We start from the raw sequence: 15,892 nt of genomic DNA, 5'->3' as shown, positions 1-15,892 counted from the left end.
ATTTCTTTTTATCTTACTTCTCCTCACCACCACCTCCGTGATTCAGCCTGTTTTGTTCATTGCCTAGCATAAAACAGGGCATACTTTATTTGGCGACCATAATGAAAGACACACCACGAACACCTTACGGTGAGAAATAGATGAGTTCTGTGAAGTTTGGGGTTTTAGGAAGAAACTAAAGGCTGCAACTTGGCTAGGGATGTGGCTCAGGGGTAGAGCATTTGCCTGGCTTGCACAAGCCCCTGGGTTCAAACCCTGGTACTGCTGAAAGGAAGGAAGAAAAAGTTACTTGTTGTTGAGAGTCCCTGTCCCTATCACAGTGTTAAATGCTTTACAAGGATTGGTGTCATGAATCTTCAAAACAATCTTTCGAAATAACAGTCTTTTCCCATTTCGCAATGGAAGGAACCAAGGTCGGAGGAGGGCCGCTACCTTGCCAAAGGCTGCTCAGCTAGCAAGTGCTGGGGTCAGTGACTGAATGTGAGTATCTGCCCACAAGTCAAGGCACTGCTGAATCAAGAACACTACATGGCTAACATTTGAGAAGAATTTTTCTGTTCTGTAAGCTCACTTTATTTTGTCCAGTTTTCTGAAAATGAGTAGATACATATTATAAATATTATTTTGAAAGTTTTTATTACATATCTTAGCGAGGCTCACAATTATTTGCAATTGTCATATGTGTCTGTTTCTTCTCCCAATTAACAATGCAAAATGTTTTAAATATAACTGGAGAAATGCTGAGTTGGACTTATCAACATATTTCAATTTGTATAGTTTTACGAAATCCACATGGAGATAGGAAAGGTTTGTGTTTCCTTTCTTAGACATCCATTGATGTCAGTGGTTGTGATGATCTAAAATTAGCCAAGTAGTTGGTTATGGAAGTTCTCAAGAGTTTCTTATGAAAGTGATAAATAGCAATATTAAAGACAGAAAATGCCAAACATGAAACATGTCAGTGAGTCACTGAAGTTATCAAGAGTCAGAAGGTACTCCTCATTTCAGAACTTAGAATTCTACAGACCATAGAAAACTGGAAGTGCAAAAAACAAGTGGGACAACTCCTGAATCTAAGTGACATCTCTTTTGCAAAGAATGCTGAATAACGTAACTGTTGTTTCAATTTCAACAGTAAAATATACAATTTAAAGAACACTTACATTATTTAAAATTCCTAAGAGGGAGAAAATGTTGTATTGGTAATATAATACATTAAAATAAGGATATTATTATCTCAGCCTTCATCTTAAAAATCCTCTGAATACACAATGGCCCTATTTTAGGCCACTTTTTTTTTTTTTTTTTTTTTTTTTGTCTTGGACCAAAAGACTTGACACGAACAATTAGAGGAGGAAAAGATTTTTTGGCTCTCGGTTTCAGAGGTCTCAGTCCATAGACAGCCGGCTCAGTTCCTCTGGGCTCCAGGTGAGATATAACATCATGGCAGAAGGGTGTAGCAGAGGAAAGCAGCTCAGAACACAGCCACCAGGAAGCAGAGAGAAAGCTCTGCTCACCAGAAACAAAATATAAACCCCAAAGACATCCCCCAGTGGCCTCGCTCCTCCAGCCACACCCTACCTGCCTACAGTTACCACAGTTAATCCATTCAAGTGGATTAATGCACTGATTAGGTTCAGGTGCTCATAACCCACTCATTTCATCTCTAAACTCTCTTACATTGTCTCACACATGAACCTTTGGGGACGCCTCATAGCTAAACCATAACAGTCTCAAATGTGAGCCTACATAAATTGGAAAGTTACCGAGGAAGACTGAGTTGGAGGCGGGGAAAACACCACGGGAAGGAATATTCTGAAACAAAAAGGTCAGCAAAGATTACAGACAGCTTTGATTTGGCTACAAGGCCTACAGTGAGAGCCAATTTTTTTTTTTAAAGTGTGGAGCCAAAATAAAATGAAGTCCATCATTTATTCATTTTAAATGGTTTTCATTCTACGACCACCTGGCTGTGAGTAAGGAGGTGTCATGTTAAATATTAGGGTTCCCCATGTTTCCATCCCCATAAGACCAAATCTAGAACAGATAAGAGTGTGTGTGTGTGTGTGTGTGTGTGTCTGTTAGCTTAAAGCATTCAACAGAGGAAAATGCATGAGACTAACAGCAAAGAGAATGACCTCAGGGCTTCTTTTATGTGGGTTCAAAGAAGTCCAGAACCAGCCAGTCTGCCTGCCTATGCCAGCAATTCTTCAATAGCAAGGGAAGCTATATTTAAATTTTAAATCTATGGATGAAGAATATAATAGATTGAAAAAAATATATTGTCATATTTGGGGTTCTTGCTTATTACTGAATTGTTGAATACATTCGGGTTAAATTGGAACTCAAAACTCAGAAATCTTTGCATTGGTTTGATTAGACATCATGGACTATGTGTACTCTGTACCAGGTGTGTATCTGCCATTACTCGCTAAGCAGGTGGGAACCGATCATTCAGCCTCTCAGGGTTCAATAAAAGGGTTGGAGTACCTGCTTCTCTCTGGGATTCCTTGCAGCACTATGAATCTTTATCCAAGAAGAGCAGTGTAAAAGAAATACTGTGCAAAACATAGATGTGAGCCTTAAATGTAACTTTAAGTTTCCTAGAGGCTATATGAAATTTTTTAACTGATTAAATTCATGTTACTATATTATATTTAATCCATTAGTACCAATCTAGCATCACTTCAATATATAATCTCTATTAAATAATATAATAAAGTATTTTACATTCTTTTCTTGGTACTAAATCTTCAAAATTGGTATAGTTTGAATTTCCATCTTCATGACTGGTACAATCTTTGCACTACATCTTCAAACTTATATCTTAAATTTGGAATGCCACATTTCAAGGGTTTAAGTCACTGACATCTGATGGTTACTTAGTGTAGATTTAGAGGGCTTCAACTTTTCCTACCTAAAGATAAAAAAGACTGCCTTCAAAGTAAGAATCCACTTAAAGTAGAAAAACCATTCATCAAAAGGTCAGGTTCAACATGTTCAGGGTGATCTTAGAAAAGAGGTGACCAACAGAGAAAGGGATAGGACTTTTTTTTTTAAAGAATTGCTTGTGCAAAGATACCAAAGGAGGCTGCCATATTGAAATGGGAAGTTTAGGTAGAAAAGGTTCATGCCACCTTGACTGGTCCACAAAATCCACCCACACAGTCCTCCACTCTTCTTCCCTTACCTGTGTTTATGCACATGTCGCTCTCAGGTCTTTGTGGCCCTGAGTAATAGAGCCCCAAGGTCAGGGGCTCTTAAACTGGGCTCTATGGACCCTCAGAGGCTCTTTGGATTGAATTCAGGTCTTTAAAAGTTGAATGAGGAAAATACCATCTTTACTTTCATTAACCTCCTGCTCCAATTCAGCATTTCCCTCAATTATGAATACAGGCAACAAACCACAGGACTTAGCTGCACTTGTCACCTTGCCACTAAGCTCGGGAATGTTTTCACAGTACATTTCATTTGCTACAGATCTTAGCACAGCACTTCTTACAAGTGTCAGTAGTTGCTCAATCCACTCCTAGACCTTGTCATTGAGTGCACTCCTCACGAAGCACATCTTACACTGACGGAGATTTCTAAACACGTTTTGATGATTTAGTAATATTAGTTTCCCCTTTTAGTCCTATGGTTGTTTTTGGTTTTGCTTTTAATTTCATTTTAAGACGTTATTCTGAGAAGAGTCCATAGGTGTCCCTAGACTGCCAAAGGGATCCACGGCACAATGAATGTACTAGGTAAAAAGTGTCTGGGTCCCCGTGACCCACTTCCAATGCATAAGCCCCCCAAGTCACATTGGATCACTGAGATGTGAGGGATGTCTGTTTCAGCTGTTAGTCCACTGTGACTACTGTACAGCTGAAATCCAGCTTTGGCCCACTGCCCACTGGTTACCACTGTAAATAAACTCCACACACTGAAGAGAAGAGTACTGGACTCGATGTGCTGGTAAATGGGGTCTCAAAAAAATAAACAGATAAAAGGACTTGTGTAATGGCTGGTTCCAACCACTAACATGGTATCAGTGAACTCTGCCTTAGGAAGGAATGGCCAGAGCCTGCCGCTGTGAGAGGGCTCCTGGCACACTCCCGGGATGTCTCTGCCCCATGACAATTCCCTGGAAGGTGTCTTCCTATTGCCTTTTCCTGGCTTTAGGGGAGGGGTTGGTGTAGAACCTTGAGAACAGTTACTTAAAGGTTTCTGTTTAAACCATTGCGTCTGACTCTTTCATAATGAGTAAATAAAGCAGAATACCTTACATGCAGTAATTTGGAAATTCAACAAGCTGTTGAAAAGAATCTAATTAGTACTAATTACAATACTAGAGTGTCCCAACACATTATAATGCCATTGCTTCTGTAGAGGCATTGTGTTTAAACACTCAAACATTAATTAGTCTACAGAACAAATGTGTGAGATAGGTATTATTTGGCAGTATGTGAAAGCCAATTATTTACTCTTCGAAGGCCTGATGCCATTACTGATCGTAAAACAAATTGATTAGCATAATAGGAGAACTGGGAAATCTAGGAATCGCACTACATTTATTATGTTATCTTATTCATTCAGATCCATTTACCTCACTGGGCATTGCCCCTGCCCATTTTACTTAGAAGAAACTGAAGGCAGCCAGCCCACAGATGCAACATCTATGGAGAATCCAACTTCAGATTCAGCAAGGCCTCAGGAGATTGTCAAATTCTTTGAATTTGAAAGCCTCAGTAATTAGCCTTTTGTGCTTTGCTTCCCAAATATAAATTTTCCCTTTGCAATGAAAAGGTTGCCTAACAGAATCATTTTCTTTACAGTTAAAATGACCTGCGATGCTGCCTTCATCATTTAAAAATCTCATAATATTCTTAGATGAATTTTAATTTCTGGATTAAGCTGTTCATAATCTACCATCTCATCTGCTGAAAAATAGTAACTTCAAAAAAATCCAGATCTTTTAGAATTAAAAGATGAAATCAAAGGTTTAGTAAATGTTTCAAATTATACCAAGGGACAAATAACAGGTTTGGCTCATTTTAAGGGAGGAAAGAGCTAAGACATTGCTCAAATTTGATCAAGTCGATACCCTTTTCCATTAAAGAAAAAAGCTATGTGAATGTGGGATTTCTAGAAGAAAGACTTGGAATTTGTGGAATTATCCTGTTCCCTTCTTCTGCGACATTTATTTGCCAGGCACATGGTAGGCATTCAATAAATATTAGTTTTTACTATTGCTATTATCATTCCTCAGGCCAGGAGTTATTTGTAATTAAGAACTGACATCTTAGTTGATTTGCACAGGCCTTAGTCATACTCTAAAATTCTTATTTACTTTAAGTTTAAACAATGCATTTCAATTATTGTTATTCATTTAATTCTCTCCAGCATAACCATTTTAAATATTTATACTCAGATATCACACATTTGCCATGTTGCTAATAAAATTTATCCTTATTCTAACTCTAAGCCTGTGTCTGCATTGCTTGGGCAATTATTCAGGCATTTAACACATGCAGCATGACTTACATAGGAAATAATTTTTTAAACAAACACATTCAGTCCGAATTTGGAAAATACCTGAATTCTTTTGGGCTAATCATAGAAACTGTTACTTGTCCTGTGTGAGCCCCAGAGTTAAGGGGACATGATCACTATTAACGATTTCCTTTTTACAAAAACATCCACAATTTCCCTTTACTTCTGAATTGCCCCTGCTCATCTGCGGTGGTCCCAGACCAGCCCTGGTGCCTCAGCAACTCCGCCTACACAGAGTTCTCTGCAGGCTGTTCAGTTCCTCTCCCAGACCTATTAAGAATGTTGGTTGGGGCTGGGGCTGTAGCTCAGAGGCAGAGCTCTTGCCTAGTACACATGAGGCATTAGGTTTTATCCTTAGCATCACATAAAAATAAACAAATAAAATAAAGGCATGCTGTCCATCTACAAATACAAAAAAAAAAATTTTTTTTTAAAGAATGTTGGTAGTAGGTCAGCACAGCTATCCCCTCTCCAGATGTCCCAGTAGTGCTCTTCCTTAAGACAGGAGACTAGAAGTATTTTTCTTTCATTTCTCTTCTCTACTTTAGCATATGAAGCACATTTGTAATTACTGCTTTATCATCCTTATCTGCTAAATTCATCAAGTCTGTAATTCCTAGCTCTGTTTTTATTGTGTTTTTCTTATAGATATTTTCCTGTTTTTTTCATTTGCATAGTCATTTTCAATTAGATGCTGGACATTGTCCATTTTACATTGTTGAAAGTTTATTTTGTTGTATTCCTTATAAAGATTTGGACTTTGTTCACTCATGCAGTTAAGTTACTTGGGATTGGTTTGATCCTTTTGAGGTTTGCTTTTAAATTTTTATTAGAGTGAGTCCAGAGAAGCCTCGTAGTCTAGGGTTAATTTCTACTCACTACGGAGGACTCTGCCCAATGACCAATGTTACAAGGTCTTCCTATTTTGGATGATGGGAGCATGAGCTATTCCCAACTCTGAGTTCCAAGAATTGTTTGTCCCTATAAACCCAAAGACACATGATCTTCTGTTCCAGAAAATGGTCTTATATTATTTCTTTCATAACTTTCTCCCTTATCTTTATTCTTTAGTCAGATATTAAAATTTGTTAATTGACTCTTGGATTTTCTTTTTAAATATTGCCTTTTCTATTATCCATCTTTTTTCTTTCTTTCTTTTTTTATGACTAGAGATTGAACCCAGGGGCACCCTACCACCGAGCTACCTCCTCTTCCTTTTTATTGGTAAGTTTTTAAGACAGGGTCTCACTAAGTTGTTCCGTCTGACCCGGAAGCTGCACTGCTCCTGCCTCAGCCTCCAAACTCCCTAGAATTACAAGCATGCACCACCACACCTGTGCATTTTCCATCTTTTTTCCTTGTATTCTATTTTTTGAAATGTTTCTCAACTTTATTTTCCAAAGCACCAACTATATTTTTAAAATTTTGAGCATCAGATTTTTAATTTGCAAGAACTCTTTCCTGCTCTATTATCATATCATCACATCCTGAACTTGCTTCACAACTCAATATTTGTTGTATTTTGTAAGAAATCCATTGTAGATTTTAAATCTTTTTCTCCTTTTTTAAACTAACATTTATTGGTCAGGAACCGCGTCCTTCCCTTTGCTCTTCACACAGAGAGCAACTAATGACCCTCCGGAACACTGTATCTTACATATGTCTCATCTTCCCACTCTACCAACATTTTTCTATCTCGATTCCATTTTTATTCCCCTCTTGACATTTATAAAAATTTGTAATGTTGCTTACCTACCCCATAGCCATTCATGCTTCTTCCTTATAAATGAACCTGATTTTGTTCAGCTATCCATGATCCATAGCCATATGCTTCAGAAAAGTGGCCCCAGCCCCATTCAGGAGGTGAATTTTGATTGGTCTAACACATCATGATACTTCCATACTCTTGCCAGCAATGGTTTGAGAAGACATTTGTGCCTAACTCTAATCAACGGGATGTCAGGGACGTCTACTAGCCAGGCGGCTGGTAAAGATATTTTCTTCTTTCTTTCTTTTACAAAGAGACTTAAAGAATAGAGCATTTTTGGAGCCTGATATGGTGGTGCATGCTTGTAATCCCAGAGACTTGGGAGACCAAGACAGGAGGATAGCAAGTTCAAGAACAACCTTAGCAACTTAGCAAGGTCCTAAGGACTTAGCAAAACCTCGTCTCAAAATAAAACATGAATAAAGGGCTGGAATGTGGTTCAGTGTTTAAGTAACCCTGGGTTTAACTCCAGTACCAAAAAAAAATCATTTTCAATCTTCAGTGAATTAATAAGTCCTGGCAATGAGCATCCATGGCTGCCAAGATCAAAAGAAGAGACAACTGAATATTGTGTGCCATCAAATGAAAACAGCAACACCTGTCGTCTTGATTAAAAAAAAAAAAAAGTTGAGGATCAAGTCTGGCGTCAACTATTTGGATCTCTCTATTTGTAGAAAATATAGAAGAAATGGGTGGAACCACACTAGGAACAAACTCTACATCATGGAAAATCACATGTCAAACCGCCCAGATCCTTCAACAATATATAGATTGAGAGAGACTTGAAAGACACGTTTTTTAAGAGCATAAGACTATAGTGTTTAGAAATGCATGGTCAAGTGACAAAGCCGTAGGAATTCTGAGGATGTTATTATCATAAATCTAGGATGAGTAGTCTGTGACTAGGGTGGCCCCTAAATCACCACCCGCCTTGTACTCATGCCTCTGTGTGGTTCCCTCCTCTGGCATCTGGGTTGGTTCTGAGACTTGCTTTACCCAAAGGAAGATGGCAGAGTAATGTCGTGCCCCTCCAGACCCAGGCCATAAGAAGCCCTAGCACCTTCCAGAAGCTTTGGCTTTTTTTTTTTTTTTTTTTTTTTTGCAGTACTGGGGATCGAACTCAGGGCCTTCTGCTTGCGAGGCAAGCACTCTACCAGCTGAGCTATCTCCCCAGCCCGCTTTGGCATTCTTGCAAACACCGTTCCACTATTTTAAAAGTCTGGTAATCTACTAGATAAACCATGTAGAAAGACTACATGGAGATAAAGAAAGCCTTCCCAGCTAAGTCCAGTCTCCAGCTGATCTGCCACTGAATCAGGATGGACCACCAGCAAAAATAATAGTAGAACCACACAGATAGACCCAGTCTAGACAGCAGATTTGTGGACAAATAAATACGCTGATAGAGCCAGTGTCTTTAAAGTAGTTTGCTGCACAGGAGAATACTGCAAATAATGTTTATTTTTAGAGAGATGAAGGGGACGAGAACTGGAATGGGACACAACACATAGAGGCTTCAGCAATGGCCATTGAGGGTCTTTCTATTTCTTGACCTGAGTGATGTCTACACGGATATTTGCCTTATAATTATCCATTAAGCTATGCATCTTTTCTATGTGGTTTTCTGATCCAATGTTTTATTTTAAAATAATAATAGTTTTTAAAAAGGAATAAGAAAAACATCCACATGGTTTGGCATAGAGACATTTATTCTTCTTCCAAAATTCCTTCAGACTATGGGCTTTAAAAAAAAAATCACTTCTGGGCTACTAGCAAAAACCAGTCATTTGTTCTACTCCTATAGACTTCTTCCATACAACATCAAGCACAGAAATATGAGCTTCATTGGGTCTTAGACCTTGCAATTTGTGAAACTGAATAAATTGCTTTCATATCTCTAAACCTTTTATTCTCTCCTCCAAGTGAGAAAAAACACACAGTACCAAAAAAGGGGTATTTTTAAAAGCTGGCTTGCATTTTCTTACTGGCAACAATTTGCTAGTCTCTTTTTTAAATGAATTTTCCAGTTTCAAAGGACAAAAATCTGCATTGCATTTGGGGTTTTGTTTGGTTGTGTGAGAGCATTTTAGTTTGAAACTTAGAACTTCAGTCTTTGTGTCCTATGATTTAAGAAAGTGCTTTAAACAAACTGTAGCAGATGGACGATGCTTTTATTTCCATCATCCTTTATCTTCACTTATGATTTCATTTCCCATTTCACGAGCCAATTGTTATCTGGACTTTGCTTCTTTCTAGCTCTCCTGACAAAAAAATTTTAAATTTCCAATTAAGAGTTCAAAATTCACTATTGTAATTCCCACTGTATATTTTATAAAACATTCACAGTGCACTTATTTTAATTAAATTAGAAACTACTGCTACTACTAAAATGCACTCCTGCTGTTATACCTTCTACCTGTGATTCCAGTTCAGACTTTCCCAAAGATTACAGTACAGCAAAACGACAGTCCATTCAGTAGTCCACAGCAAAAATAAAGCAATGAAAATTATTATTGTCACCTTAGTAGTTAGGATTATTAGAGTACCCTTGAAGGTGTGGTCCCTTCGCCGTCAGTTTGTAGCAGAAGGAAGTGTTCCATCAAGACCAGGTCTTGATTCAGCCTCAGACCCACCAGGCTCACCAAGGGTTGTCTTAGAATTCACAGAGCCCAGGTCACTGCTTCCTCCACAGTATGGGAGAAAATATTCACTTGTCTCAGTCTGCTGTCTTTCCTTTCTTTTTGATTGCATTAAAAAAAAAAGAAAAAAGAAACTCTCAGAAAAAGTTTTATGGTTTTCCAACATTAGATTTGGTGCTTCATAAAGAGCTTTCCTTCCCAAAATCTTGGTTTCCATTCATGAAGACTGAAGGAAGGAGATTGCTAACCCTGGGAAGTCCCTATCTGCAGCAGTGTTCCTTATTCAAAACTCCTGGTAGTTTCATCAATAGTTTGGCATGCTTGAAGGCATTTTTAAAATAAAATTATAAAGTGATTGGGGCTGGGGTTGTAGCTCAGTGGTAGAGTGCTTGCCTAGCAGGTGTGAGGCCCTGGGTTTGACCCTCAGCACCACAAATAAATAAATAAATAAATAAATAAATAAATAAATAAATAAAGGTCCATTAACAACTAAAAAAAAAAAAAATATATATATATATATAAGTAATATATTGGTCACTCTTCTCCCTCCTCTTCCCCCAACCCCCAAGTCTTACCAGAAGAGCTTCAATTCCTTGCTTCTCAGAAGAGTTCTCTCACTTCTATAAATTAGGACCTAAGTCAAAAACTCATGGTATAATCATTATTTGCTTTCTACTTTCTTTGCATTCATTTTTCTTAAAAGAGAAAATAGGGTGGCATTTAGTGCACTGGCTAGGATACTTTTGGCCACAAAGAACAGATAAGGTTTGTCTGTGGAAAACAGTAATAATACAAATAACACTGGCTTAAGTAAGACAGAAACTCATTTCTCTCTTATTAAGGTCAGGGGTAAGTACTCCAGAACTCATTAAGGAGGCTCTACTCAGTGAACTCCACAGGAACCTGGCCTGCTTTGGCACAGTAACTTCACTCTGCACAAACATCGTGAAAGGCTGCTTCATGATCCAAGATGGCTGCGGCAGGCACATTCACAGTCCAGCCAGCAGTACGGGGGGACAGGACAAAGGGCGCCACACCCGTCCCTTTCAATGTCAACTTTCTGGAAATAGGATACAACACTTGTGCTTATATCCCACTGGCCAAAACTCAGTTAGTCCACCCCATCTGTTGTAAAGGAACCTGGAAGTTTATTATGGGGGTTCATGGGGTCAGTTAAAATGTGGAATTTCCATGATAGAAGACAGCAGGAGTGAATAATACTGAAGATAATCAGCAGTCTTTACTACCCCAGCTCAGGGGGAGTTTGGTATCTCACATAACAGGAAAAACCCAGGGGTAGTACAAGCAGGCTATGAGCAAAGCATGCGGGACTCTAGCTTCCCTTTGAGAAGCTCCCTCAGGAGGAGGGAAGGGAAAGGGAAATATTGGGGAATGATATTGACCAAATTATACTGTTATATTGTGGGCGTGTACAAATAGGTAGCAATGACTCCCACCATTATGTATAACGATACTGCACCAATAAAAATGGAAACAATAAAATTAATATTTTGACCAATTATGAAAAGCCAGAGAAGCTCCCTCAGCTTTGCAGAGCTGCACGTATAACCTCTGTCCAGTAATGACTTTGTCTTTAAGCTAGCTGGCTTCCGTTCATCGAGACAAAAACAGCAGCTCACACATCACATGCAAGTGCACTGAGGTCCAAGCCAAGCAGCACCCACCCTTCAGGGACCATAAAGGGGCTAGGCTCTCCAACACACGGCCAAATGGGGTTCTGTTAGAAAGAGGAACGGAGAAAGGAGGCTGGGTTGGCATCTGGCAGGGATATGGCGTCTACCATACTCCATATCCTAACATTTCCATCTCAGCATGCTGCCACTACTTGTCAGATAACTCGGACTCTACAGTCACTGTCATAAGAATTATCTTGATAAATCAGAACAGTTCTTATACCCACCTCCCATCAACAAATTACATGGAAGAAGCAGCAAAAGTGTGGCCTAGAAGTAAGCATAAAGATTGGGTAGACTACAACAGCTACGGCTCTCCTCATCCTCTACTTAGCCAGGTGAGCCTTCATCTCAGACACTTATCAGCTTAAAGCCGCCCAAGCTGACCACTGGTGGTGTCAATATGGGAGCAGTCCACCAAGAGAAATGTGTGCTGTTTTTAAGCTGAAACTCAATTCTTACTTTAGAAGCGTCAAATCATTAATAAACATTTCAAAATAAGCTCCTGGGCCCTTTCCGGGCTGTGGAGTAGTAAATTAAAGAAAAAAAAAATGATTTTTCCTAAGTACTGGCAGGTAGCAGGCCTAAAAGGGTCCCCCAGCCCCATCCAGCTCCTGTGTGTCACCATTCTCAGTGGAAACACTGATTTTCCAGTATTTTCATGACCTTCTACAGGACTTCTTACATGGGAGAGTTTCAGGTTTGTTTTCTTTCTGATTCATTAAAAATTCAATAGTAATTTTTAAAAGGAAATAAAATCATTACTTTAAACAGGAAAACCGATTATAGTTTGGGAGTCTGTGTTTTTTATTTTGTTTTGTTTTGTTTTTGTTTGTTTTGTTTTTAGCTGATGTTGAACATTAGCCATGTCAAAAGTTTTGAAAGGAAAAAAATAAGGAATAAAAAGAGAAAAACATCTTAAATTGACCATTAATGTCTGGATTGGATGAGCTTTGTTCCTCACAAAAGGAAAATCCTTGTAGATTAGTGCTAAAAGCATCACTAAAGGCTAATAAGGACTTTGAAGACAAGTTGGTCTCAGAATTATTTATTAATAGAAACATCGTATCATGGGATGGTACCAAAAGTCTTTAGAAACCATACTAAAATTTAGTCCATTTTAAGAAAAATAGGTATCCTCATCTTCAAAACTGACTTTCAGAAATGAAGTAACTTCTTAATGCATCTGATATCTCTTTACCTAGACACTGACTAAATCCGAATAAAAGATGTGTTTTCAAAACAATCACGTGACACAGGTCACAATGAACCCAAAGTTTTAAGGCACACAATGCAAACTGCAGCTGTTAAATGACTTGTCTAAAAGGAAACACACGGATTGAGTCATTAGCATATTGGAAGTGCAGATGCTTAAAACACATTCAAACTAAAATTAACAAAACTCAAAATATGTGGACGAGTCATTCTCCATATTAACAAAATGTATCTGGCCTGAAACAAAGTTATTGCCTGGGCTACAGGAGCTTTCAAATTCATATTTCACTGGTGGCTTTTTTAGGAGGAAACAGTTCATAAAATTGTATTTAAACTTTGCAGTCATACCTCCCATTGTTTTGCCTACAACTCAATCAAAGCTTGAGAATGTTTATAGGCTACGGGATGGGCAAAGGGGTAAAAACAGGGTTATGGTTTTGTTCAGGGACCCGAGGCTTCAAAACCACCAAGAACTCCCAGCCCCGTGATCTGCATTTGCTCATGCAAGAACAATTCACAACACCATGCATTTTTCCAGTTCCTTTCTCTTTTGGCAAGACTAGTGATCTCACATGAAGCCATGTCTCATTTTCTCTGGAGGTATTCTGACTTTAACTCTTTTCTCCCCTCCCCCATGACACATACCTTGAAAGTCCCTCCCAAATACAGAAAGAGGAGATAAAATTAAACCCAGCGGTCACATAATCTGTTACAGTTTTACTCCTCCAAATGCATCCATTACAAGTCCTTCAAAAGCACCCTGAACATTTTGTATGTGTAATAATTTATTTCTGAATAAAGGAGGAAATATGTTCTTACATGAGTGTGATACCTGCATCAGTCACCGCGGCTCTCATGATCTTGAAGTCTTCGAGTATGTTTATCTTCGTATTGCTGAATTTCAGATGATTAGTATACATAGCTTTGTTTCAACTTCAGGTGCCTTGAAACTTGCCAGTGAAACAAACTCTTATAAATGCCATAAACATAATGTTGCTAAGAGCCAAATACAAGTCCTTCTTTATGAGTTCTGCTACATCTTTCTGCCCTACATACTGGTGAAAACAAGCAAGCTGCTAAATTCTCCAGGCGGGCTTAGTTTAGCTAAACAAAACACCCATGGTTTGCCCCCTTTAATAAACAATAGCAAAGGGTTATGTGATCACTTTTTATTCCCTGACAGTACCAATCGTTGATGATCTTCTACCTTCAAAAGCGCCAGAGCAGGAATCTGGAAAATCAATTACAGTACACTACCCTTCAAGTGCCCTGATCTGATATCCTTTTAAAATGGTTTTAAACGTGGTGCCCACAGAAAACAAATAAGGAAAAAGAACACCAAACAAGTGTGTTTCTCTTAAGAAAAAGTTCAAGGACCAGACAGAGGTATTGGGAAGAATTAAAGTAAAACTTAAGGGTGTTATAACTAGTTTTTAAAAGAATTTCAGAAGACAGAAAATACAACCTCCCCACCACCACCACCACACACACACCCCTAAATCTACAAGATCACCGAACGTTTGGTAATGGTTGAGGGCAAATACACCAGGAGATAAAGACTCATCACTTCCTGCCGTTTGGGTTCAGTTTGGTTTCTGGTTTCTTCTGCCTCTGGCTCTTTACTGAGTCACTTTATCTCTGACGATCTCCCCAAATGAGCTCCTCTCCATCAATAACTTTAGCAACTCTTACAAAACCTGCCCAGGTTCCTCATTTGCTTGCCCCCATCTCTGGGAAGGGAAGGGAACCCTACAACCCGGGAACTTAGCGACACTGTCTTTTTTGCTTCTGATGAAATGATCCTGCCAGCGCCGATGAAGCTCAAGTGAAGCTGTGGCGACCCTCATTTTACCAAGCCGGGCCAACGTGACATAGGCGGAAAGTCTGCCTGGCGGCCGGGAATCCCCAGGGAAATCTCCGAGGCCAGGGGCATCCCCGCTCTGTTCTCTGCGGCCAAGTTCAGAACTGCTCAGAACTAAATCCAGCTCCAGGTACCAGAAGGCCAGGAGTTTTCGCGGGGGACCGAACGGACACCCAGGCGGGCGGAGCAGGGGAGCGGCATCCCCTCCCGGCATCCTGCACCTGCGTCCCTCCCCAGCGTCCTGCGGCGCGTCCCAAGCCATCGCCACCCGGGGTCCCCACCCAGGCCGTGCGCCGCGAAGCTGCGCTCGTGCCTATAATAGGAAGCCTGGCCGGGCGGTGGGGACGCGCCCATGGCGTCGCGCAGGTGGGCGGCCGCGACCCGGCTGGCCCCAGGGCCCCGGCAGGCGGTTGTACCTCGGATGTAGGCGCACTTGCCCTCGTCCAGCTGGCTGGAGGCCGAGCCGCCCATGGTGGCTGTGCGGGGCGTGCAGAGCGCCGCGACTTCCCAGCCCGCGCCCGGGACAGGACTGGCCGCTCAGGACGGTGCGCACGGCTTGCTCTGAAGGCTGATGCGACGGGAACCGGGCTCTGTAATTAAAGGGCAAACTTCCTCCGAGAGGCGTCGCCTTCTGGGGCGCCTCCTCCAGGTCCGCGCCCTCTGAGGATCTGGGGGCCGGCCCCGGCCTGTCTTCCCGCCCTCGCCTCTCTTCTCAGCTCCCGGCCAGTCTAACCCCGAGAGAAGTCCCGCTCCTTCTCCTCCCCGAGTTTCACTCGTTTTTACCAGTTTGGGGGCAGCCCGGAGACATCTTAGAGGGTCATTTCCCGGTGGACTGTAAACCTCCCTGAGCTGGAACCTTCCCCACTCACCTCGCACCAGATGGAAGTCAAGATTCCCTTGTTTGCACCCCATCTTGTAGAAGCACCGTTTCTCAAGGCCCACCTGAGAACCTCAGCACCCTCCCTCTCCACCCCCCAAACACATACATACACTTCACTCTAATTAAAACTTCTGGGAGTGGGACCCCGCGATCTGTCCCAAGGAAGCATGTACGGTGGCACACGCCTGTAATCCCAGGTACTCAGGAGGCTGAGGCAGGAGGACCACAGGTTAGAGGTCAACCTGGACAACTTGGTTGGACCCTGCCTCAGAATAAAAGAAGGGGTTGGGAGTGTAGCTC

At 40.7% G+C, this 15,892-nt stretch overlaps 1 protein-coding gene across 1 annotated transcript in view; it reads right to left on the bottom strand.

The window, feature by feature from the left end:
• The window catches only part of NIBAN1 (niban apoptosis regulator 1), a 137,985-nt gene extending 122,645 nt beyond the window's left edge, over positions 1 to 15,340 (bottom strand). Inside the window, exon 1 of the mRNA XM_079107750.1 lies at positions 15,129 to 15,340. Coding sequence (XP_078963876.1) covers positions 15,129 to 15,183 — 55 coding nt within the window. The 5' untranslated portion in view covers positions 15,184 to 15,340. The remainder of the gene's footprint in view (positions 1 to 15,128) is intronic.
• Between the last annotated feature and the right edge of the window lie 552 nt (positions 15,341 to 15,892).

This window comes from Sciurus vulgaris, assembly GCF_902686455.1.
Source record: "Sciurus vulgaris genome assembly, chromosome: 12".
In the NCBI taxonomy this organism is placed as follows: domain Eukaryota; kingdom Metazoa; phylum Chordata; class Mammalia; order Rodentia; family Sciuridae; genus Sciurus; species Sciurus vulgaris.
The sequence above is the reverse complement of the archived record's forward strand: the minus strand, read 5'-3'. Positions and strand labels throughout refer to the sequence as shown.